At 33.7% G+C, this 25010-nt stretch overlaps 1 protein-coding gene across 1 annotated transcript; it reads left to right on the top strand.

Moving 5' to 3' along the window:
* The first annotated feature begins 177 nt into the window (after positions 1-177).
* LOC142348448 (gamma-aminobutyric acid receptor subunit pi-like) lies at positions 178-24452 on the top strand. The gene is made up of 9 exons (XM_075399808.1): positions 178-640; positions 4823-6110; positions 12242-12386; positions 13852-13963; positions 14912-15139; positions 15536-15603; positions 16860-16996; positions 22819-22993; positions 24052-24452. Exons 2-9 carry the CDS (start codon positions 5795-5797, stop codon positions 24335-24337), a joined length of 1467 nt encoding a protein of 488 aa, XP_075255923.1. The 5' UTR covers positions 178-640; positions 4823-5794; the 3' UTR covers positions 24338-24452.
* Positions 24453-25010: the final 558 nt, after the last annotated feature.

Genomic DNA, 25010 nt, shown 5'->3' with positions numbered 1-25010 from the left:
TGTAATTACCATTATTCGATCAACCGAAAAGCAACAGAATCGCCCCCAGCCAAATTAGGAAATGAAAAGAATCTAACAGGACGAAAGACAAAAACCCATCCTCAAATTTTCAACCCCGCGTTTGCTCCTCGGTAACCCTGTTTTTTGATAGCATAGCGGTAATGCTAAGACATAATAGTAAAGTGTACAGGAAAATTCTACTAGGCCATTTTCTGTAGAATAAAGCACACGACTGCCAAAGAACAAAAAATTAATAAGAAGTATTAAAGGAAGAAGCAATTTTAACCCCTGAAAAGCCCAGAAGGATTTATGCTAATCTTTCTCTTTTTCACTCCCTAGTCAACGCCGTGAATTCTTCAATAGCTTTTAATATTTAACATATTGAAAAGTTATATCCTACGGTTTAGCAAACTCAGCCTCTCGTTTCCATTTTGTGATAACTTATTATAACTTATAAGGCAACAAGCTTCGCTTCCTGGAGCGTGCGTGAATTTATAAATTGATTCCAGATCGAAATTGAGAACTCTTATTGCTACATACTGGCTATACAAACTTTTATTCTCTAACAATTCCTCATTTTGCAAAATTTGATATCGCTAGACTTGGCATATAATATATGCGATAATATTATTCAAAACTGGTTTCTTATAATTTGATTTTCGTTTTGATTTTTTAAGTTTTGATTCAAACGAACAGTTTTTGTTTCTTTTTCAATCAACATTGCAGAGCTTACGCTGCTGGCAGATTTTGTATAATATATTTGCAAACAGTTAGTTTAGACATTTTCATAAGTTTGACCTAAAATAATACCCCCCTCCCGTTGTGACTTTCCCGTCCCTTGGTTACTTTTCCTCTTATTTTTCCTTTTTGCTGTTCCCAGTTTAGACAAAATTTATTGCTGAACGAAATAAATTATTTGCAACAGATTTTGTACTTTTTAAGAAAGACTTTAAGTAACCATCCTTTTAATTTGTAGTAGTGTTTGTGATTGGTTTTTTTAATTTTGAGTTTGACAAAGAATGATAGTCCCTACAGTCTTGATATGCTTCCTGGAATTAAATGAGAAAAGAAATTTTAAATTTTTTGTTTTCGAGTAGGGAAAATTCAGACAAAAATTAATTGCTCTTTTTTGCAGCTTCAAAAGCAAATTACATGGCGCAAAGGTCTCAAACAAAAACGAATGTGCAAAATTTGTTTTTGTTAAATTGTTTGTTTTTGATTACTTCATTTTGAAGACACATTTTTGGTTATGGATTTTTGCAGACAATTCAAGCGGCTTCATATCGAATATAAAAAATTCGTATTCCTCCTATACATTATTTTTTCAAATTTTACACAATATTTACAGCGTTTAGGCCAGGTACTAATTTTTTTTTCCGAAAAATGTTCTTTTGGTCTTTGGGGAATTTAATTAACTTATAGGGTTATGTTCGAAAAGCTGCATTGAGTAGCCATCTATCGGGTAACAATATTAAGCAAAAGGACCACTCTTTTTTCTACTTTTTCAACTAAGAAAGTTATCTGCATCAGAAAGTTAATTTACATATTTTATTTGTCTTTCTATCCTGTTTGAAGCTATTTGACTACATATGTTTGATTCTGGATTGTGAAGCTTGGTTTAGTTTTTACCCAAAACCGTTTTGGTCGTTTTGGTGAGATTTAATCAAATTTTACTATTCTCTCATAATTTTTGCTTTCTTTTAAACTAATTGCTTACTCTTTTTTTCATACTAAACAAATCCGATTAAACTAACAAAACTGCTCGCGTGGGTCTGTGCGCGGCACAAGATGTTCCAACATAGCCCATCAGGGAAAAAAGATGTAAGGATAGATAAAAATGAGAGATCTTTCGAGAAATCTGAGGACCTCTTTCCACTTCTATCCCTTCCCCCCTAGATAAATGTTTTCCTTATTAATTGAAAACCCTAGTTCTTTATACTTTTTTTAATTTTTCCGTATTGAAATTTAAAAAATCCTATTCGGTGCAGAACAACGTTTAAAACAGTCTGCTCTTCTGTTCTAATGCCTGCTATCTTTTATTTAAGACAAATTCTAGTTTTTTCTCAGTCATAATATTAAGCAAGGTACGTCAGGTATGGTCATAAACTGATAATTGAAATGAAGTAAAGAGATTGAGAAATGACGTCCCGCGCGCAAACGCCGTTAGTTGGACGAAAAAATTTTTGACGGTTTCCTCTTTTCTGTTGTAACTCTTTTCCTCTTTTCCTCTTTTCTGTTCTCACAACTGTAAAACAAAAAAAAGTCTCAAAAAACGAAACAATAAAACGTAGCTTGATGATTTCTGAACTGAAAAATTAAGTCAGCCTTAGAAGATCGACTTTCAAACAAAAACCTTAAATTGTTTTCCTTATCACCTTTTTAATCAGAATTTTCTAAAACCAAAAGTCATTCAATTCAATAGAAATATATGATTCAAGTTTAAAATTGAGATAAACTTGAGGACATACACCATTCTAAAAAATCAATGAAAGACAAATATACTAAAAGGACAAAAGAAAATGACAAAAATCAAAACTCATTAAATATCTAAAAATAAGGGGCGCGAAGGAGAATAAAACTTATAACTGAAAAATCAACAACTTCGCAGAAACAGTTTTCAAATATTAGAAGGCAAATAACAGTTTTAATAATTGGCATCAGTTGGAGACGACGAAATGGCATCAGTTGGAGATTCATTAAAAAAATTTCAAAAAACGAGTGATTTCAAAGTCAATGTAACAACTAGTTATCAAATGCAATCGTCGAATGTATTAAAGTATTCCACATTAGTAAATGTACAAAAACTGTCTTCAGAGAAATCCTAAGCAGGCAAAAAAGACGAACAATGGCAAACGTCATAACAAAAAAATTAGTAGCAGTTTGTTTTTTTAGCTGTTAGCAATTCAACAAAAAAATTATAACGTCGCAATTCCGATCCAGCAACAAATAAACAAGTGTTTTATAAACAGACACAGTTTTTTATGAGTTGAAATGAGCAACAAGACAAGGAAAAATTTTGAGATCAAATAATTGAGTTTGAAACTTTAGTCTTTGCAGACAAAAAAAACTTGTTTATCAGAAAACCTGAAAAAATAGAAAGTTTCATCCTGTTGAGTTTCGGGCAGATACGATCATTCATACGACACTAGGTAATACGACATCAAAAACTGCAAAAACATGTGCTCTAGCCGAAAATGGCTTTTATTTTTCGAAAACAACAAACGTTCGTGAAATAAATAAAACAACTAGCGAAAAACGAAACGGTAACTTTCAGAATTACTAATTTTAATAAAGAAATAGATGAGATTTGCTTTCCCTAAAAACAAATTGCTGAAAATCAGAAGATATAACACAATGCATAAAATCAAATGTTTGAAAATTGATGATTTATTGCCAAATTATCTCTTATGTGAATAAACTGATCTTCAGGAAAATCCTAAAAATCATGGAAAACAATTTTTCAAGAAAGTAGTAAAAAATTGGTCAAATTAGACGAAAACGTAACTACGCTAACAATTTTAGTGCGGTTTGAGGTGTACCCAATAAGTTTCCGCCTCAATGCACAGAAAATTTTCATTTTGTTCTTTTTTATGGTGCAGGTGAAGACCTTTATGACTTCATTGTCTGATGATCTGATGATGTTTAAGCACAAATTTAAGTTCAAAAATTTCATTTTTAAAGTTTTGTTCAGATTTTCAAAATGTCCAGCTCAAATTATCAAATTATGTTTCCCTCAAACACGCATTTTGTATCAACGCCAAAAACACCATACATATATATATATATATATATATATATATATATATATATATACATTTGAACTGAAAGACTATTTTCAAGTTTCAGCTATTTTGCGAAAAAATATATTTTCATTTTTACTAATCTGTTTTATGCGATATGTTTGTCACACACTTTATATTGTCTGCTCATAAAATTGACCCAGCTGTTGTATTCTATTTTGGTTTCAACTTTAAACAATAAATATTTTATGAGGAATTCAATACGGCGGTCTTATTTTGAACGGTTTTTAAACATTCTCGTCAAAGTTCTCTCCAATAACGACTGAGATCAATTTTCATAACTCAGTGACTACTTTAAAACTGAAAGCAACGAATATAAATAGTGCACAAGCTATTCTAAATTTAACCCAGGTTGTTTACTAATGTAAATAAATAAAACTGGTATAAAACCTGTAATAACTACACTCAAAATCTTCACTTTCACATATATTTGTGGCCAATTTAGGGTTTGTTTTTATTCTCAACTGTAAACCTAGCCCAAATTTTGGAGCTATCCCAATTTTGATTCCATTACCCCATTTCTCGTTTCCTTTGATTTTTCCATAGCTTCTTATTCCTTGGCTTCCAGTAAAACTTCAGACTAAATTTATGTCAATAGAATCAATTCACGGCTGGCGTGATTGTGTGAGCACACTTTTACCCGCAAGAAGTCCTTAGGGGGACTTTGTAGTTAAGGTCTGGTCTGCTAACTACCACTAACTTTTACTAACTAAAATTATAACCAATATTATAATGTGTTTGTCCATAACTATTACTTAGCTTTTGGTCACACAGCGTGGAATACTTTCTGACTTGAAAGTGTTCACAATTGTTGAAATTTATGGAAAAATTGATCAACTAAAGTGGAGTTGGAATCCTCTAGAGAAATTTCGCGAAAAGAAAAATTTGGGATTTTGGGAAGTTTAGGGAAATAGAAATACATGTACATATAAATAAGGTTGAGTGCATATTAGCCTTACTTTGGACTGATAATAATCTAAGAACAAGTATTGTTTTATTGGACTAAAGGGGGGCTCTTACAGGGATAATCCAGAGATATTTGCCCAATTTTTGGGCAGTTTGCCCCGGGGTTAATGCAGGTCCCCTCAATTTCCGTACTAGTTATCACAGGCGCCCTGGTTACTGCTGGTTATAATTCGTTATTACTACTAACCATGGTTTGTTAAACTTACTCTGGTTATAAATAGAGGAAAACTGATAACAAATAACGATAAATCAAAATCATTTCAATCGCTTCGTGTTTCCTTTATTAACTTTGAATTTTGGTTCAAAATCGTTAAATTTTCTTTCCTGTTATTCCTGTATTTGCCAACTTTTCATTTCTCTGTTTAATGCAGTCAACGTTACCCCAAAAAGAGTCAACACGCAGTTTTCTACTTCGGGCTCTTGAAATTGCCCAATATACATACTGCCCTGCTTCCCAAGTTGTACAGACTTATTTTTATTGACTTTATTTTAATTCCCAACCGACGCTAAGTTGACCCGTTTAAATTTAGCACCCAATTTTATTGAATAGGTTAATTGCTTCCCAAAACTGACCACCAACAATCCACTTTGAACGAATACCTTCAAATATATCAAAAGTTAACATTGTCAAGCTGTTTCTCAAATTGCACTGCATTGGTAATTTATTTATATCTATCACTAATGATAAACTGACCATAGTTACAGCAATTCGAATTTTACTTCCGGTAAATTCTAAGGTTCTAATTTTGAAGCCATTTTGAATTATTCCCGACTTTTTCTGAAAAGATCGCGATAGTTGAAATTATCCAACGTATTCAAATCAAAATATTATTGTTCGCATTATTCTGCAAAATTTAGGAGTGTTTCTTTTGAAAATCTTTAAGAAAGTATTTCTCTATTAGTTCTATAACTTTCCAAGTTTATGAAAATTTCCTGGTATAATTAGAGATCGAAGATAGTCTCTTACGATTAAATATAACTAACGATCAGTTCTTCAATTATTCGCGAGCAGCCAAAACAACTCAATAATGAATTTCCAAATATTACCAACTACATTATTATTATTATTATTATTAATTATTAATCTATCTCGAACCCGAGAACTTCACAGTGTTAGCAAGATGCTGGACGTTTTAGTCGGCGAGGGTCCCTTGAAATACGACAAAACCCTCCGACCTCTATTCGGGGGTCCCCCAGTCAGAGTCGGAATTACAGCGAATGTTGACTCGCTGGGGCCGATTGACGAAGTGAACATGAATTTCAGAATCGATTTATCCTTCAGACAGTACTGGAAGGACAGTAGACTTCAGTTTACTTCGGTTGATGACGAGCCAGTTTATAACAGTGAGTGGAAATTGACAAATAAGTCAAGAGCCTGAAAATTGCAAAGTTAAAACTTCGTAACTGATAACAATAGACCAAAGAAACTTGGTACATCTAGCCAAGAGACGCAATTTGGAAATCATTGACGTCAGAGTCGGGTTTGGATGCTAATCTTGCAATATTCTGCGAGAAACTTGTAAGATTAATATCCGTTTTGAAAGAACCATGAAAGAGAAACAACCAAATTTTGTTTAATTGGCAGCCGCATAGCACCCGGAGAAACCAAAAAGGCTTGAAGCTAAAAAGTAAAAAGGCCTCAAACACACTCAATAAACCCGAGTGGACTGGGGATGGTTATCTTGTAAGATCTTGTAAGATTCTGTCACAATCTTACAAGAGGATGCATCGTCTTACAAAATTTTCTGACGGATTCTTCCAAGATAAGCATTCATCTTACAAGATTCTTACAAGTTAGGCATTCGTCTTAAAAGATTCTTACAAGATAAGCATTCGTCTTATAAGATCCTTATAAGATAAACATTCGTCTTATATGATTCTTACAACATTAACCATTGTCTTGCAAGGATCGAAATAAACAGAACTGAAATACACAGTGCATAAAAAAATTTGGAGAAGATGCACAAGACGAAAAAACATGTAATTTGTTCTAAACAGTGTAAAACTTGAAAGTCAAAAAAATTCTTTGAGTAATAAATTTACGCCCAGCATTAAATTGAAAGTGCGAATATGGGTTTTTCTGTTTCTCCCGATTGACTGTAATGAGAAAAAATTGATTTAACAAGAAATAATTCCGCAAACTTTTTATTCATAAGAGCATAAAAAGTACGGGAAAAAATAATAATTTCTTTCACGTGTTTAGTTTTTGGCAATAAGTCAAAAAAAAGTTAACAATTTTGTACTGATGCTGTAAAAATTATCTTGAAAAACATTTTTCAATCAAATTAGTGAATATAAACATCAGTCAGAAATACGCAACCAATTCTCAAAACTTCAATGCATTAAATGAAGAAAATTGTACATAAAAGAACCAATTAGAATGCAGCTCAACCGGAACGAACTTGCAAGAATCTTACAAGATAACCATCTTTTGTAAGAATTTTGCCAGAACTTATAAGATAACCATTTTTTAAAAGAATCTTGCAAGATCTTACAAGATAACCATTCTCTCTCATCCAGGGAAGCTAAATAATGTCACATTACGCCAATGGTATTTTCCATCGTTTTTTTTTCATAAGATCCTATGACATTTTTCAAAAACGGTTAGTGCAAAAAACGCATTAAAGAGTAAAAATCTAAGGTACAAAAAATTTGAGATCAGATTGTATATTTTATGTAATATGTAATTCTGTCGATAACGAACTAACAGAAAATTTTTTAGTGGTTCGCAACTAGCGTTAGTATTATTCAACGGAACGGTAACAGTTTGTACCTGACTAGCTGTAATTAAGTAATTTGCCCGGATACGTATTTTTTTTTTCAATCGGTCGCTTAAAATAGACGCAAATAGAATGCGGATGAGTTCTACGCTGGTGAAAGATGATAGGCCAATAAGAACTAATGAGAGCAGAGCTTGACCGCGACTCAAGAATCTTGCGGAATAAACCTCGTCTTGGAAGATCTTGCTAGGTTAACGTCGTTTTGCACGATCTTGCAAGATTGATATACTCTTACAGGACCTCGCAATGTTAACATCCTGTTGCCAGAATCTTACATGATCTTGCAAGTTCAACATCCGGTCTCGACCAAGGCGTTTTCTTATCAACAATATGATTAGGTTGTTTCAGCTTTTGTTTCAATGGAGAGCCTAAAAAAAATAAATAAGCAACATTTTCTTCGCTTGAAATCCTTGTTGCTCAACTCAAATTTTTTGCCGAGATATTTTTTTTTAATTTGACATTTTTCTGACTGTTGTGGAATGTGTTTTTGTTGACTAAATGTCGTTTACTAAAAATAGAGTGCTCAATATTGATGTTTATTGGCATTAATATATTTTGTGGGAGAGAGCTGTTCGATTCAATTCTAAATTATTGGTCAAATGTTTGAATTTTCTATTTGAGATATAACTTTATTTTAGGTTTTTCTTTTACAAACTTAAACTACATTTGATATAGCTGCCCATCATCTGTGACTCTTCTTTTACTTTAAAAAAATGTAGTTTTCTGTACCTATGATTAAGCAAGTATGATGTTTTTGTCCGGTGAAAAAGAAAGGTATTTGAAAAGACCTCAGAAAGGTTGTTTAGGTTTTTTATGATGTAAAGACGGCTGACAGATAAATATTGTCAGAAAAATGTCCTTCAGTTCCTGAACAAAAAATTGCAACTTTTTTTTACTCCACTTAATATATTCCGAACAAAGAACAAATTGAATCCTTTTTCAAAATTCTTTAAAGAAGTTTGGAACAAAATTATGGGTATTTTACTGTCAGGGAAAAACAGAGCATCTTGGCGCCAAATGTTTTTGATCAAAATTTTCTCAACTGAAAGTTTAATCCCTGAAAGGTCATCAACTCGCTGGGAAAAAATTGAACTTTACTTTAGATCTTTTGAATTAACATAAGATATCTTCTGATTAATGGTTTTCCTCTAAATGCGATCTAGTGCCGTACTGGAGAACGCTCTTAGATTTTTAAAAATAGAAAGACATTTCTATATTAGTACTTTTCATTGAGCACACTTTCCATTACCATTTTTTTTTCAGTTAGTGTTGCTGAGAAACTTGAAGAAAACGTTGCTGGCTACAATGATATCAGCTCAAAGTTTCCAACAAACTCTTTTTTGCATAACAAAATCTTGATAGAGAATAAGAAATTTTGCCAGGTTTTACAGAAGTAAAAAGGAAGTCTTGCACGTTTCAAATATGGGTTTTGGCTTGATTCTTTTTGTTTGTTTTGAAAATTTAATGAAAGATTGAAAATTATTTGACATAAGCACAGATAGGGAGCACAACAATGAATAAGTTCTTGCGTATAGAGTTGTTTTCAGACTCATCTGTGAATGCTGCACCACTCTCTTTTATAATTTTATCTAATTTTTATCAACATATTAAAATTAATTGCCAAGCGTGCGCTAAAAATGTAGATTTAAAATAAGTGAGCACAGCTAAAAATATGCAGTCTAAACTTACAAACTAAAGGGAATGAAAGAAATCAGACAGTCGGTGGTCACTTTCAGGGTGAGTAATAAACAATACACGAGGTTTGTGTATTAGAGGATAGTTGGCGTGAGAAAAAAAACAGAAAGTCAACAATCATTTAACAAAAACTCTTTACGAGATCATTTTTTGCCAGGTATTGTGTTTCATTTTGTTATAAACTTTTAATCGCCTTAAAAATTAAAAGTTTCTGTTCAGACGCTTAAGAGTTGGAACATCCTCCTCAGAAATTGGTATTTTTGGAGCTAATATTCAAATGCATTGTTCACTTTTTGATACAAATTTGCATTTTATTTTTCAAAAAATTTGTGCAATTTTTTTTAATTTGCACTTTCAAATTGGCATTCATTTAGTCAAAAGGAAGACGAATCTATAAAATTTAATTATCAGAAATTCTATTGACCTTGGGAAATGCAACGAGTAAGCGTTAGAATATTAAGTGCAAGTTAAACCCTACGCTAGTTAACGTTTTTGATGAAACTGCTAATCAGCGTTTATTTTCCATTCTCAATCAAGTTTTCCTTTCGTTTCAGTTGCAACTGGATTTATTGCCATTTGAAATTAAAATACCATTTGCCTATTGTCATTTGCAATTTAAAACTTGGCATTTTTATAATCTTGATTGTCAAGAAGATTTATATTAACATAATCGAAAAATTTTCCTGTTCGAGTTAAATCTGTATAAGAGATTTCTAATATCAAAACTCATCTTTGCCGTTTGAACAATCAATTCAATTGATATTCATGGTAGAAAGGAGGCTCTATTTTAATCCACGTCACACTAGAAGACGGGGTCATGTTGTTACTTTATGTATAATATTAAAACTTTTAGTTAAAACTGAACAGATTTTATTAGAATCGGCTTCTTTATTTAGTTTTGTACATGTTTAGAAACAGAGTTTGACATTGATTACACTTTATTTAGAACTGCTTAGAGTTTGATTGAACAATTAATTTTTAGTCTTAAGCAATGTCTAGTTGGACATAGATTTTTTTGTTGGTTTTTTTTCTCTTCTGGACTTGTAAAGAGAAATCGATAGTGAGAATTGCCATCGTTCTGATTGAGACAGTTATGATTAATGCACATCAAACGAACTGTAGTTTTGCTTCTATGTAACGTTATTTTATAGGGTGTTTTTTCTAGAATGAGATCAACCAGCATTGTTTCTTGATTATATACGTTGAAAGGTCGTGAAATTATAACTGAAGCTGTTCAATTTGACCGTTCTAAATTTTTCTATTTGAACTCCTTTTTCAAAACAAAAAGTTGAAAACAAAAACGAGTAATCTAATTAATCAACAACAAAGCCCGTAGAGCTTTTCTGCAATATATGCATTCAAAGTTTCCTTTTTTAAAAAGTTATAATACAAAAAGTTCATTATCATGTAAATATGAACAATTTTGTGGAGTTTTCTTTAGAAGCAACTGCTTTCTTTTTCATAAAGAAATTAGTTCAAACAAAGTTTTTGATGAACAGGTCATTTCTAACGACAACAAGAGGTCTCCTAAAATCTAGGAAGAATCAGTTACCAGGAAGAATCAGCTACTAGGAAGAATCTAAGAATCTTGATGCCACCAGATTAACATAAAACATAGAATATTGTTTTCTAAATTGTCGGGTGAAATATTTGTATTTACTTCAAAATCATAAAACTATTCCAGAATAATGATGCGATCAGATTTACATAAAACAGACGATTGTTTTCAAATTTGAATTTGAGACATCTGTATAAAAGCTTTAATCATAAATTTATTTATGAATAGTGATATCATCAAACTAAAATCATAATAGAATATCCTTTTCCAAATTTCTAAGGTTTAAATCATAAAACTGTTAAATAATTTCGATATCACCAGATGAACATAAAAAGTACATGATTTTTTTTCCAATTTTCCAGTTTATTTATCTGTACATAACTTCAAATAATAAAACTATTTGAGAATCATGATACCATCTGATTAGAATAAAACATAGAAAACTTGCTGTTGATTTATCTGTTTATAATTTTAGTCATAAAACTATCTGAGAACCATAATAGCTTCAGAGTAACGTAAAACATAGAAAATTGTTTTCCAAATTTTCTAGTTTTAAATCATAACAGTCTTACATCCGGTACATCCGGGACGTTTTGGAAATACCAGTGTCTGTAAGACAGCTCAACAGGCCGTATAATGTAGATCTTTTTACGTCTAAGATTTGTTAGGTGTATAAGTTTGAATACAGGCGGTTTGTTTTTGGCCGCGTTTTGAGACTATTTTTCATGCAGAAAATTTCATTCGTTTTTCTTTAATATTCTAGTTCAAAACTGTTTTTCAACAGTAATTGTTCAAATTGATTGTTAAAAGTTCAAACGAAACTTTATCTATGGTGATTTTGTTTTTAATTTTGTTTACGTTTTATTAGCGAAATTTGAGTGATAAGAAATTGCTTTTATTGAGAAGATGCTGTTATTGTAGGCAATGAATCTGATAGAATCAAGTTAGCATCAATTATATGTTATCACCATATAAAAACTTTTTTCATGATTTTTTTGTAGGAACCATAAAGGAATTATTTTGTAGGAATTGTCTCAATGCATGTAAAATTTATTTTTATCGGATTGGAGCTGATCTGATAAAAAAACTTTTGTAAATTGGAACTTGGAGACTCCTTTATCTCAGAACATCATTGAAACTAGCCACAATCTTTTGTTGTAACACAAAGGTGTTTCTAATAGAAGGACTAGTTAGGCAAATTTTCCGATGTAAATTACCGAACAGGGTGCCAAAGAAAATTACCATCAGAATTGGGCCAAAGTATATACCTCCACTTTGTGCCAAAGTGTAAAAAATGATTTAAAAAGTCTCATAAAGTGAAAATGATAAAATAGTTTAATAAATTTTGTAAATAGAGAAAAATTTTAAATTTGGGATAACTGGATTACTGGGACCGAAAGCAACTATCGTTCTTTTGATTAAAGGCAACTTTTGCGTTTCAGAGAACTTAACCCTGTCGCATGACTTCCTGAAAAAGATCTGGGTTCCAGACACGTACTTCCCAGAATCCCTGTCCGCATCTAAACAGGAAGTAATGGTACCCAATGTACTCATACGACTGTCGCCCGATGGAGAAATTCTATACAGGTTGGATCAAAGTTTCATTCTTTGATTTTACGTAAGAAGTTTGCCAATATTGTTGATTTTGATCAGATTCACAGAAAAAGTACAAAATACTTTGCTTTTTCTAAATTTTTTCAGTTTTTGGATTAGCTGCATTGGATTCCATTCTCGGTACCTACAGGTTCCATTGATGACGTCATACAAACCATGTACGATCTCTGCATAACTTCAAAAAAAATATAAAATCATATAAGACCAAATGTCTACAATGTATTTTGAGCGATGAGAAATCCGGGTAGTTATCGGGGTTGGGAGGAGATATGTAATACACCTTTTGCTTTCTTGATGAACTGACTACCAACTTTTAAAAGATACTGTATCTGTGAGTGTGTGTAAGTGTGCGTAATTGTGTGTTTGTGTGTGTGTGTGTGTGTGTTTTGTATGTGTGTGCGTACGTGTACGTGTGTGCGTGTGCGAGAGAGAGAGAGAGTGTGTGTGTGTGTATGCGAGTGATTGTGTGTGTGCGCGTGCTCACGTGTGTGTGTGTGTGTGTGTGTGTGTGTGTGTGCGTGTGTGCGTGAATGACCGCGCATGTGTGTGTGTGCATGTTTGTATCTGTGCGGGAGGGAGTGTGTGTAGGTGTGTGTAACTGTGTGTTTGTGTGTGTGTGTTTTGTGTGTGTGTGTGTGTGTGTGTGTGCGCGTACGTATCTGTGAGTGTGTTTTTGTTTGTGTATTTCTGCACACTTACACGTATGTGTTTGCGTGCGTATATATATATATATATATATATATATATATATATATATATATATATATATACATACATACATATATATATATATATATATATATATATATATATATACATATATATATATATGTATACATATATATATATATATATATATATATATATATATATATATATATATATGTATGTATGTATATGTGTGTGTGTGCGTATGTGTAGGTGTATGCGGGTGTGTGTGCTTGCCAGTGTATGTTGGCGTGTGTTTGCGTGTGTGTAAGTGTTTGTTTGTGTGAATGCATGTGCGTGTTTTTTTCTGTGTATAGGTGTGCTTGTGTGTGTGTGTGAGGTGAGTGAGTGTGTTTTTGCGTGTAAGTAAGCCTTTTTGTGTGAATATTTTTATGTGTGTGTGTGTGTGTGTGTTTGTTTATTTCAGTACTTGTAATGCAGGTAGTTTCTATGTAAGTTGCATTAAAGAACCATTTACTTGCATATTCTGGGTAAATTTTTCTGCAATTTGTAATCTATTTACCCGCAACTTTTTTAGAATCAGATACTTGTAATCGAATGCATTGATTAAAAGCATTATATAAAATCAACACAATGCCAAAAATGGCAAAAACCTACCTAACAATAATACCGTAAAATATTGAGCTTTTTTTTGTTATATTTGGGCACATTGTGTAATTTGTCAATAGATATTTTGACACCATCAAAAGTGTGTTTTTGTTTATTTTAGCAGTCGAACAACAGTGAAGGCCAAGTGTCCCATGAATCTAGAGATATTCCCAATGGACACCCAAATGTGCAAACTACTCGTGGAGTGCTATGGATACACCACTAAGGAATCAGTTCTTCAATACTATACTCCAAGCTGAACAAAAAACCATTAGCGAGAAAGCGAATTTTTGTTCAAACACCGTTTTCTCACTCTACTTTAAAATTAGAGCGAAAAATTTCACGCCGCAAAACCACTCGCTTTTTCGCTCCACTTCCTGTTTCGGCGTGACCAAAATCACTACTCCAATTTGACTTCAAAAATCATGAAAATGTGTGAACAGATCTTAAAAAAAGACAGCGCCCCAATACAATTCAAATTCTTTGAATTGCAAAAAACAACTTAGTTCCTTATAAACGAATTTGTTGGCTTATGATTAAAGTTGTTAAATAGTATTATGTTGAAACTGGATGTGAGAGTAAAACAGGAATGTGGTATTCAATAAACAATATTTAGCACCGCGGATAAAATAAACAAAAAGTCGACTTATTTTCGGAGAAACAAGATCAGTTTTTGGCAGTACAAACAAAAAAATTACTATGCTAGAGCAACATATGAGTAAAATTTCATCGTTACGTGGTAATTTTCTCTGTAAATAAATTGGAAATCTGAAATTGTATTGTATAATAAATTTTCGAGGCTGAAAAATTAAACTGTTCATGCGGCGAGATAGCTCCGAATTAAAGAAGAATTGTTCTACGCAAAAAACGAGTTGCAGCAAATTTTGACTAAAATGGCGTGAAAACCTGAGTTGGGTGATCACCACCCAACCAGTGCGGGAATAACAATTTTTTTAAAAAAAAATCGGAAAATTTACTCTAAATTTTCGCATGATATGCACTTAAAATGCGGAAGAAGACAGGTGAACTAATGTTTTGAACCTTAGCTAATTAAATAATTCGGCGCATGTTGCGTATGTAGTAAGCAGCACTTTTCGCAACAATTGAATCCGCGAATACTATAGAAACAAAGTAAAAAAATATGGAATATTGAGCTTGAAGTTACCCAAAAATTGCCCCAGGACTTGATGCTGGAGTGGCACGCTGGCAACGACAGCGTTACAGTCAGCGAGAGTTCAATCAACTTAGCCCAGTTTTTCCTGGAAGACTACTGGCTTGATACATTTCACCTGGAATTCTCAACTGGAAACTTCTCAGATCTTCAGGTCACTTTCGTGTTCAAGCGACAGCTGTTGTACTTCATTCTGCAGAGTTATATTCCCAGTACTATTATTGTCGTCTGCTCATGGGTTAGTCGATGTGTTCACAACTTTTTTCAAGCTTTCAAAAATTTGTTTTCACAAAATAAGACATTTTTGTTTTAACTTCAGAACTTGTTTTTTACACCTTTTTTTCTACAACTTCATCCTGCTCAAACGATAATTGAATTCTTTTCCCATTTACAATTTAAAGACAAGATTGATTAGTGAACGTGATAATAATTAAAACTAGCAGCGGCAGTAAAAAGTGTACGTAATTTAAGTTATTAGTTTTTTGAAATTATTTGTAGTTATACATATATAGGTGGTAAATTGACTCATCGTAAAAAAGCTGTTAATATGCTTCGAGGCAGATTTATAAAGAGATGAAAATTCGCAGGTCTTTTTGATGACGTAATCAATAATATATGTAATTTATTTTTTTAGGTGGCGTTCTGGATCAACAGAGAGGGAATTCCAGCCAGGGCTTGTCTATCCATTACAACTGTACTCAGGTAAACAGAAATTCAAACATTTCATACATCCCTTCTTCCTTGTACACAAACAAACAAAAACAACAAAAATCTTAGATTTTCGTTTCCAACATTCAGAACGTACTTTTCGATTTCGTAAGTAAAATCACTTTTATACGCAAGAAATGTGTGGAGTACTCAGTTTTCGGGTGAAAAAGTTGCGGTGAGTTTAATTTTAGGAACGTCGGAAATTATTGGTATGTTAGAAACTTAAGATACTGTCGTTTTGAATACAAAAACAGGAAAAATTCTGCGTAAAATAAAGTCAATCGTTATATGCGCGTTTAGCTTCCTTCAACTTTAATTTTCTTTTAAAAGATTTCTTCAAGTTCGGTGCGAGTTATAAAAAAAATTGGACCTTTTTCCTTTCTGCCCTCTCAATACGGTAGGCACCCCAGTTAGACAGCACGTGGCAGTTCATAGTAAATCATGGTAAAATTATAGCAGTCTGGGGGTGTAAATAATAAGCACCCACTAAGCTGAGGGGCACAACCGGAAAGAATTAAAAATTGATCCTGAGCTTGTGATCAAACGTCCTGAATAACCCAAAAAACATACCGAAAAGTTTCTCGAACTTAAAATCTACAGTTTCTAAGGCAAGTGCCCAACAGTAATAGACTATAAAAGTTGATTTAGCATCACTCCTTTGTCCAAAGAGAGAGTTTTTTTGAAGATATCCTTTTTTATTTAAAAAATTGTAATCATAACATTGTTTACCAGAAGACAAAAAACAGGGAAAAATACCTCGTGGAGATAATTAGAGCAGAGGAGATTCCAACGGAGACTAAAAAAAACAAGAGACAAATTGGCTTCACAAATAAACACTTCCTGCAATCCTAATTAGCAATACATTAAAAAGCAGAAATCACATGAGAGTTAAATAAAGTCGTATTCGTTTACTGTTTTAGCCTTTGAAACAGCAAAAAAAATGTTCCTGTGAAAATTGTGTTAAAATTTATTGTTCATCACATACAAGTCAAAATGGCGAACTAGGGCGTTGCTCTTTTCATTTTAATGATGTATAAAAAAAGATATGAAGAGGTAAAATAATAACACTTTGTTAATTTTTCAGCCTTATTAGGAGACAGCAAAAGTTCTGTCCCTGTGAAACTGTGCTGATTATTCCTGCATATCACAGAAAAGTGAAAATTTCGAACTAAAACTTCGCCCGTTGCAATGTAATGGGTATACAATTGGTATTCAGAGGGTAAATAATAGCAGTTTGTAATTTTTTTCAGCCTTATTACCCTGATTGGGTCGACGAATGCAAAACTGCCCAATGTGTCTGCTGTGAAGGCATTAGATGTCTACTTCTTCATTTGCTTTGGATACGTATTTGGAGGACTACTAGAATTCGCAACTGTCATCTACTTGGGTAAATTGCATTCATGTAGTTCATAATAAGTAGTTAATGTGTTTATATTGCACATAGAGTGCCCAGGACTTGAGTCTCCGAGCACTTCTGCGCTGAACCAGCACATTTCAAGTGTAAAACTTAACTCAGTTCTGAAATATTGCATCTCCAGAATATTTCAAGTTTCTTTATGTTCAGTTCTTCTTCATTATCATCATAATGAGGTCATGGAGTTAGACCAGGCTAAATTTATCATGTACAGTCTGAAAATTACTCTTAGTCTAAAATTAATTCTGGCCAGAGTAATGTCATACTTTTGTAGCTTATAACTGGTAATTACTATAGCACACTATTTATACATAAGCTAGTGCGTAAGCAATTACCACAAAGCCCATTTAGCTTAGTTGTTACGTCTTGATACGCAAATTAAATGTTACAAGTACCCACGCGGGAGCTCGAGTCGCATATAAAGCAAGCCTTGTTAGCGGGAGTTAAGCTGAAACCACTGTTTCTCACGCAGTAAATTTTACTCAAAAATCAAGACTGGCGCGTGTAAATTGGGATTTGAACAGAGTACTGGCAATCCTAAAAAACAGAATGTGTCTATGCTGATTTCGCACTGATTTACTGTGCCACCAACCTCCGGGACACCAGACGTTATCTTTTTTTCAATTTTTTTAAACAAACCACAGGCAGATTTATTTTGCCTCTTAAGCAGAAAAAGAAACTGTTCAAGCTTTTTCATTTTTGCAACATTTTTTTTCAAATTTATTAAGATCTTTTATGTGATTATTGGAAATTATTGCCTTGCAGCAGATTGCAAGCTCAATTAATGGCAAGCATATAACCAAAATTTTAGCTTACAGCTTTTAACTTCTGTTTTTTCTTACTTTTTTCGACAACTAAGTATTATTACTATTATTATTATTATTATTATTATTATTATTATTATTATTATTATTATTATTATTATTATTATTATTATTATTATTATTATTATTATTATTATTATTTTTTTTATTATTATTAATATTATTATTATTATTATTATTATTATTATAATTATTATTATTATTATTACTATTATAGGTTTACGTACCATTTATAAACTCAAAAGTGCTTTCAAAATCAAAATTTAAAATAAAAAGTTTTCAGTTTTTTGCGATAATCCAATTCATGGGGTATTAGTTTCATCTCAAAAGGAAACTTATTCCATTCGAAAGGAACAGCAAAACTGAAGGATCTTCGCCCAAATGCAGTTTTGACATTAGGAACCTTCAAATTGTATGCCTATGGACATCTAGTCACCTTATCATTTCGGAAAACTAATGCGCCCAAATACATCGGAATTTTCCACGGATGGTGAACTAAGCGTTGACCAAAAAGTAGAATTTTGTAGAGGATCCGTTGTTCCATGGGTAGCCAATGAAGCTCTTTGATATAATTTGCTGTTGGTGAACCAGGTGGTAACCTAAAAATGAGACGACATGCTGAGTTCATTATACGCTGTAATTTCTGTATAATATTCACAGGTAGTCCGTAGTACAGTGAGTTGCAGTTATCTAGTCGCGAGAGAATCATTACCCGAACTAATTCGATCAACGACTTTCTGTCGACTGTATCTCTGATGGAATAAAATTTTCTCAGGAAATAGTAACCTCTACGGCACACGGAACTAACTTGTTTTGCATATGAAAGTCTGCAATCTAAGTTGAAGCCCAATAAAGTAACATTGTTAGAACAATTGGCATCCGTTGGAAGTTCAATGTCGCAATTTAAACTATTCTTTCTACTAACAAACATGTATTCAGTTTCATTCGAGTTTAATCGGAGCTTGGCACCACTGAACCACTTTTGGAGAGTCGTAAGTATCAAATCAAAAGCCCCCTGATTTATCGAAGCATGGTAAACAAAATAGATAACAGTGTCATCGGAATAAAAATGACAATTGACATCAAGAAGTTCAAAAAAAACTTCCAGAGGAACAAGATAGCATGAAAAAAGAAGGGGACCTAGAATAGATCCTTGAGGAACACCCGTTTTTATAGTTCTTGGCATCGAATATTCACCATCAATCAACACTTTTTGAGATCTACTACTCAGATAACTATTTAAAAAGCTAAGCACTTTATCTTTGAAACCCAAACTTGTTTCAAGAATTGAAAGAAGTACTTCATGATCGAGAGTGTCAAAGGCACTTTCTATACATCAAACATTGTTGAGATTTGCGTTGTTTTACACTGCTGAGCGAGAAACAGATAAACGAATGGTCCGAAGATGTAATGAAGCTATTCGATTCAAGATTAATTGAAATATTGTTTGACGCAACAATATGGTCAAGAATCCCGCCACTTCTATGCGTTTTCTCAGAGACGTACTGAGTGTCAAAGGCGGCTGATAGATCAAGTCCAATATAAAAAGTGCTCTTTGTCCTATCTAAAGTGAGGAGCAAATCATTTGTAGCTTTAGCCAGCGCTGTTTCTGTGGAGAAAAACTTCCTGTAGGCACTCCGGTATTTGTTTAAGAGACTATTCTTTTCAAGGTGTTCGCGCATTTGTATGAAAGCCGCACGTTCTAATAGTTTTGAAATGGAACTTAGGTTCGAGATAGGTTGATAATTGGAAAAATCTTCATTGTCAGAATTTGCTTTCTTCAAGTGGGGCCTAACAATGGCCAGTTTAAAGGACTGGGGGAAATATCCCGCCTTCAGCGAAAGATTAAGAAGTTTCAGGAGGTCGAGAAAATAATGATCTGAAAATTACATTACAAGATGTGTCGGAATGATGTCCAGTGGAGATGTACTGTTTGACGACGCCAAAATTAAATCTCTAAACTGACTTATCGACAACTCTGTGAACGAATACATTGAGTTTACTTCAGTTTTCTGAATTTCTGGACCTATCGCAGTCGGAATTGGTGCAATAAAACTTTTCACCTTAGATATAAAGAACTCGTTGTAAGTCGTTTGCAAGCTGTTTTTGTTTTCATATTTCGGGAGCTGTTCTACATCTTGACCAAGAAGCAATTTTAATGTGGCAAACTTTTTACGGCTACAATTTTCCATCAACGCATTCTCTATGTACAATCTACGCTTCTCTAAGAATTTTTCAAAATATATATGGGTAACAATTTTGTATTCAGATTTCAGGACAGATAATTTCGACTTTCTGTATTTACGCTCTGCTTTTCTCTTCTTTCGTTTCAATCTCGAAAGCTCATCGTCAAAGAGTGGGCATTGATGCTTAGTAAATGTTTTTATTTTGAGTGGTAGAACGGAATCCAAAATATTCCCCTCAAACCTTAGATACATATCCCATGATTCATCAATACTTGAGGCAACATCGAACTTTAAGCACGACTTAAATAAATCAATAAAACCATCAGAGTCAATTTTCTTCCAATTTCTATACATCAAATGTTGTTGAGATTTGAGTTGTTTCACACTGCTGAGCGAGAAACAAATAAACGAATGGTCCGAAGAAGTAATGAAGCTGTTCGATTTAACATTAATTGAAATATTGTTTGACGCAAAAATATGGTCAAGAATCCCGCCACTTCTATGCGTTTTCTCAGAGACGTATTGAGTCAGGCCGAAATCTTCAAAAAATGAGTTCCACTTTTTTGATGTGTCGTTATTTACATTTAGTGAAATGTTAAAATCACCCAGGAGAACAATCTTGTAGAATTATTGCCTTTTCTCTTCAAAAAAAACAGTAAAGTGATCAATGAAAGATTTAACATTTAATCCAGTTGGTCGATAAACAGCGATTACTAAATAACTGGTAGCCCCAACAGTTAAAGAGGCACAGCAGCATTCAAAAAATTCAGAGGTAAACTTTTCAAAAATTTCCAAATGGATATCATATCTGTAAAAAAGGCAAATTCCACCTCCTCTTTTATTCACCCTTGGTGCACTATAGGAAAGAAACCCCGGGGGACAACACTGCTTTAGAATAAAATCGTCATCTGAGTTGTTCGTAATCAACGATTCTATAAATACTCCCAAACTAATTTCATTTACTTCCAAGAGGGCATTTACATCTTTCGTTTTGTGCCAGATAGATTGTACATTATGTAGACAAATGTTTAGTTCTGTAGATCTTTGTTTCGTCGATCTTTGTTTCGTCGATCAAGCAAATGGAACGAAGTTTAAGTACCTCTTAGAATACACCCAACTATATCTCGGAGAATTTTTGCGGAAAAATAAAGAGAATGCATATTTAATAACCAATGAGAGAAGAGCTCAACTAGAACATACGGAATCATACAGGATAGTCATTGTAAAATGGACATGGCCTTTCAGAATAGAAATTTGTCTGAAAAATATTTGCGAGATAACCAGCCAGTCTCAATTGTGACTGTCTAACCAGACCGACTTTGGTTCTTGCTGACTCTGATTCTGTTAAATTATATAATTCGCAAGTCCCTAATCAATTCTTAAGTCTTGGAATGTCTGAGTTAAGCCTTGCCCGGACCTAAAACCAAATTAATTTCAGTTCTCTGCAAATCTAATTACAAGTTTCATTTCGTTACTTATTCAGAGCTTTGATCAAGTCAGTCTATACTCTTGCGAATATAAATCCAACTCTTGGCCATGACTTCGGCAAGCCTAAATCCAAGTCCCGGCAAGTCCGAAATGGATCCCGAAATTTTCACAATTAGCCGAAAAATACTCAGAAATAGACGAAAAACGCCGAAAATATTTAAAAAAATTAGCAAACTGTCAAAAATAGGTCCGCAAAACTTCAGAACTAGCCAAGAAAATTGTCAAAAATAGCCAAAAAATGTCAAAAATAGGTCCACAAAACGACAAAAGTAGCCGAAAAGCTGTCAATGTCTGAAAGATACTTTAAAATATAGTCAATTTGTGTCAGAGTCGAACTGAAAACGAGCTGAAAACAACCCAGAAACACCTGAAATAAATTCAAACAGACACAACCGCAGCCAAATTGTCCCCGGGCTGCTAATTTACTGTTTGGAATGCACCCGGCATCATTTTATAGCACCCCAATAAAGTGGCCAAAAATCGTGGCATGTTACGAAATTTTCTGGAAATTGAAATTTTTACACGAAATAATTTCAAAAGTCGACCCTAACTTGGGAATCAACTAGCAAGTGTTATTCAAATCTTGGCCAAGTTTGTCGTCAGACTTGTAGGACTTGTAATTAGACTTGACCAGTACTGAAAAACGGTATAAGACTTGTATTTAGACTTACTTAATGCCGATATAAACTTGGAGTTCGGTCCAGGTGTCCACGACTCGGGGGTTTTTTGTTAAATGATTTTTACCAATTTTTGGTGGCAATTTTCGGAAGTAAACTTACTGGAGCATAAATTTGTGAAACTTAAATCCTTTTCCGGCTGACATGTAAAGTCTTTTCAATGTCATTAAAGAAATTATAATTTGCTGAGATCATACAAAGAGATGCCAGGATTAAATTAGAAAAAAATAGCGTGTTAAAACGATACTGAGGCATGCCAAGATTTATTACTTTTTGCCGACAAAGGTAAGATTTTGATTTTGCTGATCTTTTAAATCTTGGCGTGCCTCAGCAAGGCCGTGTTACGCTGGTAAGTTTTCACGATGCCTTCTCATGATCTTAGCATATGTATATTTTTTTGCAAGATATGCTATGACTTAACGCGTTGGCGGGGGGGGGGGGGGGGGGGTGAAAGAGTTTCGAACCTGCATCACTAACTTTCCAATGCAGCTTACATCTTGAAAATAACAAATCAATACTGATCAAGTCCTTATAATAGTTGCCAATATTTTTTCACAGCATGGGCAAAGCGAGGCAAGGCCCAAATTTCCGTTTAAAGACAACATTAACCCTATTTCTAGGATCAAAAGAGAAGAAGAGGAATGCTGCCATTAATGAGAGGAAGAAGAAACAACAGGAGTACCTGACTGCTCTGAATCAAGTGAAGGACAACAACCTCATTCAGGACTTAGATCTGTACATACTCTCAAATGCACTCGAACTACAGTTCGGAAGTCTCTCCGAGTTCGAAACACGGTAAAGTTTCTTATGCAAAAGTATGTTCTCTCTTTATGATCCAGGGTAACAAATTGACGATGTGTTTGTTTACATTTACAAAGTGAAGTTTGCTTTTTTTGGACTGCACAGCTGGTTCCCGAAAAAAAAATGATCATGTATTTGAATAAAACCATCAATTTTGCCCAAAACTGTTTGATTTATGAGCGTTCTTTTGATTTTCGTATCTATATTTCAAACTTGTGACCAAGTTTGAGATATAATCAGGTTCAAATTTAATAACGCTGACTCCCGCGTCGAGGTGTCACTGCCATTCAACGCAAAATTATGTAAGATAAGCGGTGAATGTGGTGAAATTACATAAATCAGGCGGTGAATGCGGTGAAAAAATTTTATCGCCTGGTAGCGGTGAAATTACATAGGTTCACCACTTTGAAAAAAAGTGTCCAAATTGTGTGAGATAAGCGGTGAGTGCGATGAAATTACATAAATTCAGCGCTTAGAAAACAGTGTCAAAAAGGTGCAAGAATAGTGGGTAATTTTAGGGGGGTAAACCGATATAAGATAAGGGGGTAATGGGGAGTAAGGGAGGAACTGTTAGTTTTAATCACCCTAAAATTATACCTTAATCTAAAATCTCTTTGACACTTTTTATGAGTGGTGAATTTTTGTAATTTCACCACTAGAACAAGCAGTGAATTTACAAAAAACCACCACAAAATATGTAATTTCACCGCTAAAAAACGCAAGTCTTGCAAAAAATATTCAACAAGTTAGTGACAGGTCGCGCAGTGGTAGAAGATGTGGCTGCCGTTCAGGAGGAGAGAGGGTCGAACCCGGGTACGGCCGGTAAACTTTAGTACGCGGTGAAATGTAGTGACTTTTTGTAAATTCGCCGCTTACTGTAGCGGTGAAATTACATAATTTCACCGCACTTCACTGCAAAATTATGTACGAAATTTGCGGTGAATACAAAACAACCTTTCACCGCTTATCTTACATATCTTTCCAATTCTTCCTCGACCCGGGCTCTGTTTATTATCGAATTGATTTGTTCGTCAAAATAAAATTTATTTCAGCTCAATGTCGCCATTAACTGCCATTCTCTCCGAACACCAGAAGGGTTTAACACCCGACCCAAAAAGGAAAGAAATGCTACGCAGGGTATCCATGGCCGCACTTCAACCCCCAGCCGACTTGTCATCCCCCACCCCTGAGAAACCCTATTTCACAGCCAGCAGGATCGAACTGTTCAGCCGAGTCTGTTTTCCCTCTTCGTTTCTGACTGTGTTTATAAGTTACTGGTTGTATTACTATGTTTACAAATCGCACGAGCATATTCAACGTGAAGAAAACAGTGGGTGAAGAGTTCATTTTTTCTAATATATAACTGTATAAGTTTACACGAAATAGTTAAATTCCTGCGTTTGATGCACTTTACTTTTATTATTGGTAATATATGTACACATCCAGATGAAAATCTTTCAGATTCCTAATCGAGTTGGCGGCAGCGACAAGAGCGCTAAATTTGTTAGAATTGAGTTGACTGCCGTTAAAAAACTAAAAATTAATGAGAAATACTGCTAAAGCTGTGATAAAGATCACAAAGCATGATTCATCAACAATTTCATCGCATTTCTTACAAAAATTTGTCGAAATATTGTCTGAAAAAATGTGAAGAATGATCCGAGTTTCAATGGAAACTGGAAGACAATTCGAACTTTACAGCACTTCATGTAGTAATTATATATTTTTCACGCAGTAGTTCTTTTAACGCAAAAAAGACGCAACGAAAATTTTATGGAAAACTGTCCTTCAATAGGTATCATGCGAGAATATATGCGTGGCTTTGGAATCAGAGAACAAAAGCAGAAAAAGCTACATTTCATAAATTTTGTTTTGAAATATATGCTTTTCATAGAGAAGAATTTCGGTTAATAAAATTTTTGCATCTCAACTGCTCGTAGTCTTTAGCCATGAATGGGCGAAAGACTATTTGCAGGAAATGCAACTATCTAGCGGTAATTATGGATAAAAA

Source organism: Convolutriloba macropyga, chromosome 10, assembly GCF_964194025.1.
Source record: "Convolutriloba macropyga chromosome 10, txConMacr16.3, whole genome shotgun sequence".
NCBI lineage: Eukaryota > Metazoa > Xenacoelomorpha > Acoela > Convolutidae > Convolutriloba > Convolutriloba macropyga.
This window is presented reverse-complemented; position numbering and strand designations above follow the sequence as displayed.

Bases quoted from the DNA above. Each gene is read 5' to 3' on its own strand.
- LOC142348448 (XM_075399808.1), top strand. From the start codon at position 5,795: ATGAATTTCCAAATATTACCAACTACATTATTATTATTATTATTATTA. The intron at 6,111-12,241 runs GTGAGTGGAAAT...TTTGCGTTTCAG, and splicing joins TGACGAGCCAGTTTATAACA to AGAACTTAACCCTGTCGCAT. The intron at 12,387-13,851 runs GTTGGATCAAAG...TGTTTATTTTAG, and splicing joins GATGGAGAAATTCTATACAG to CAGTCGAACAACAGTGAAGG.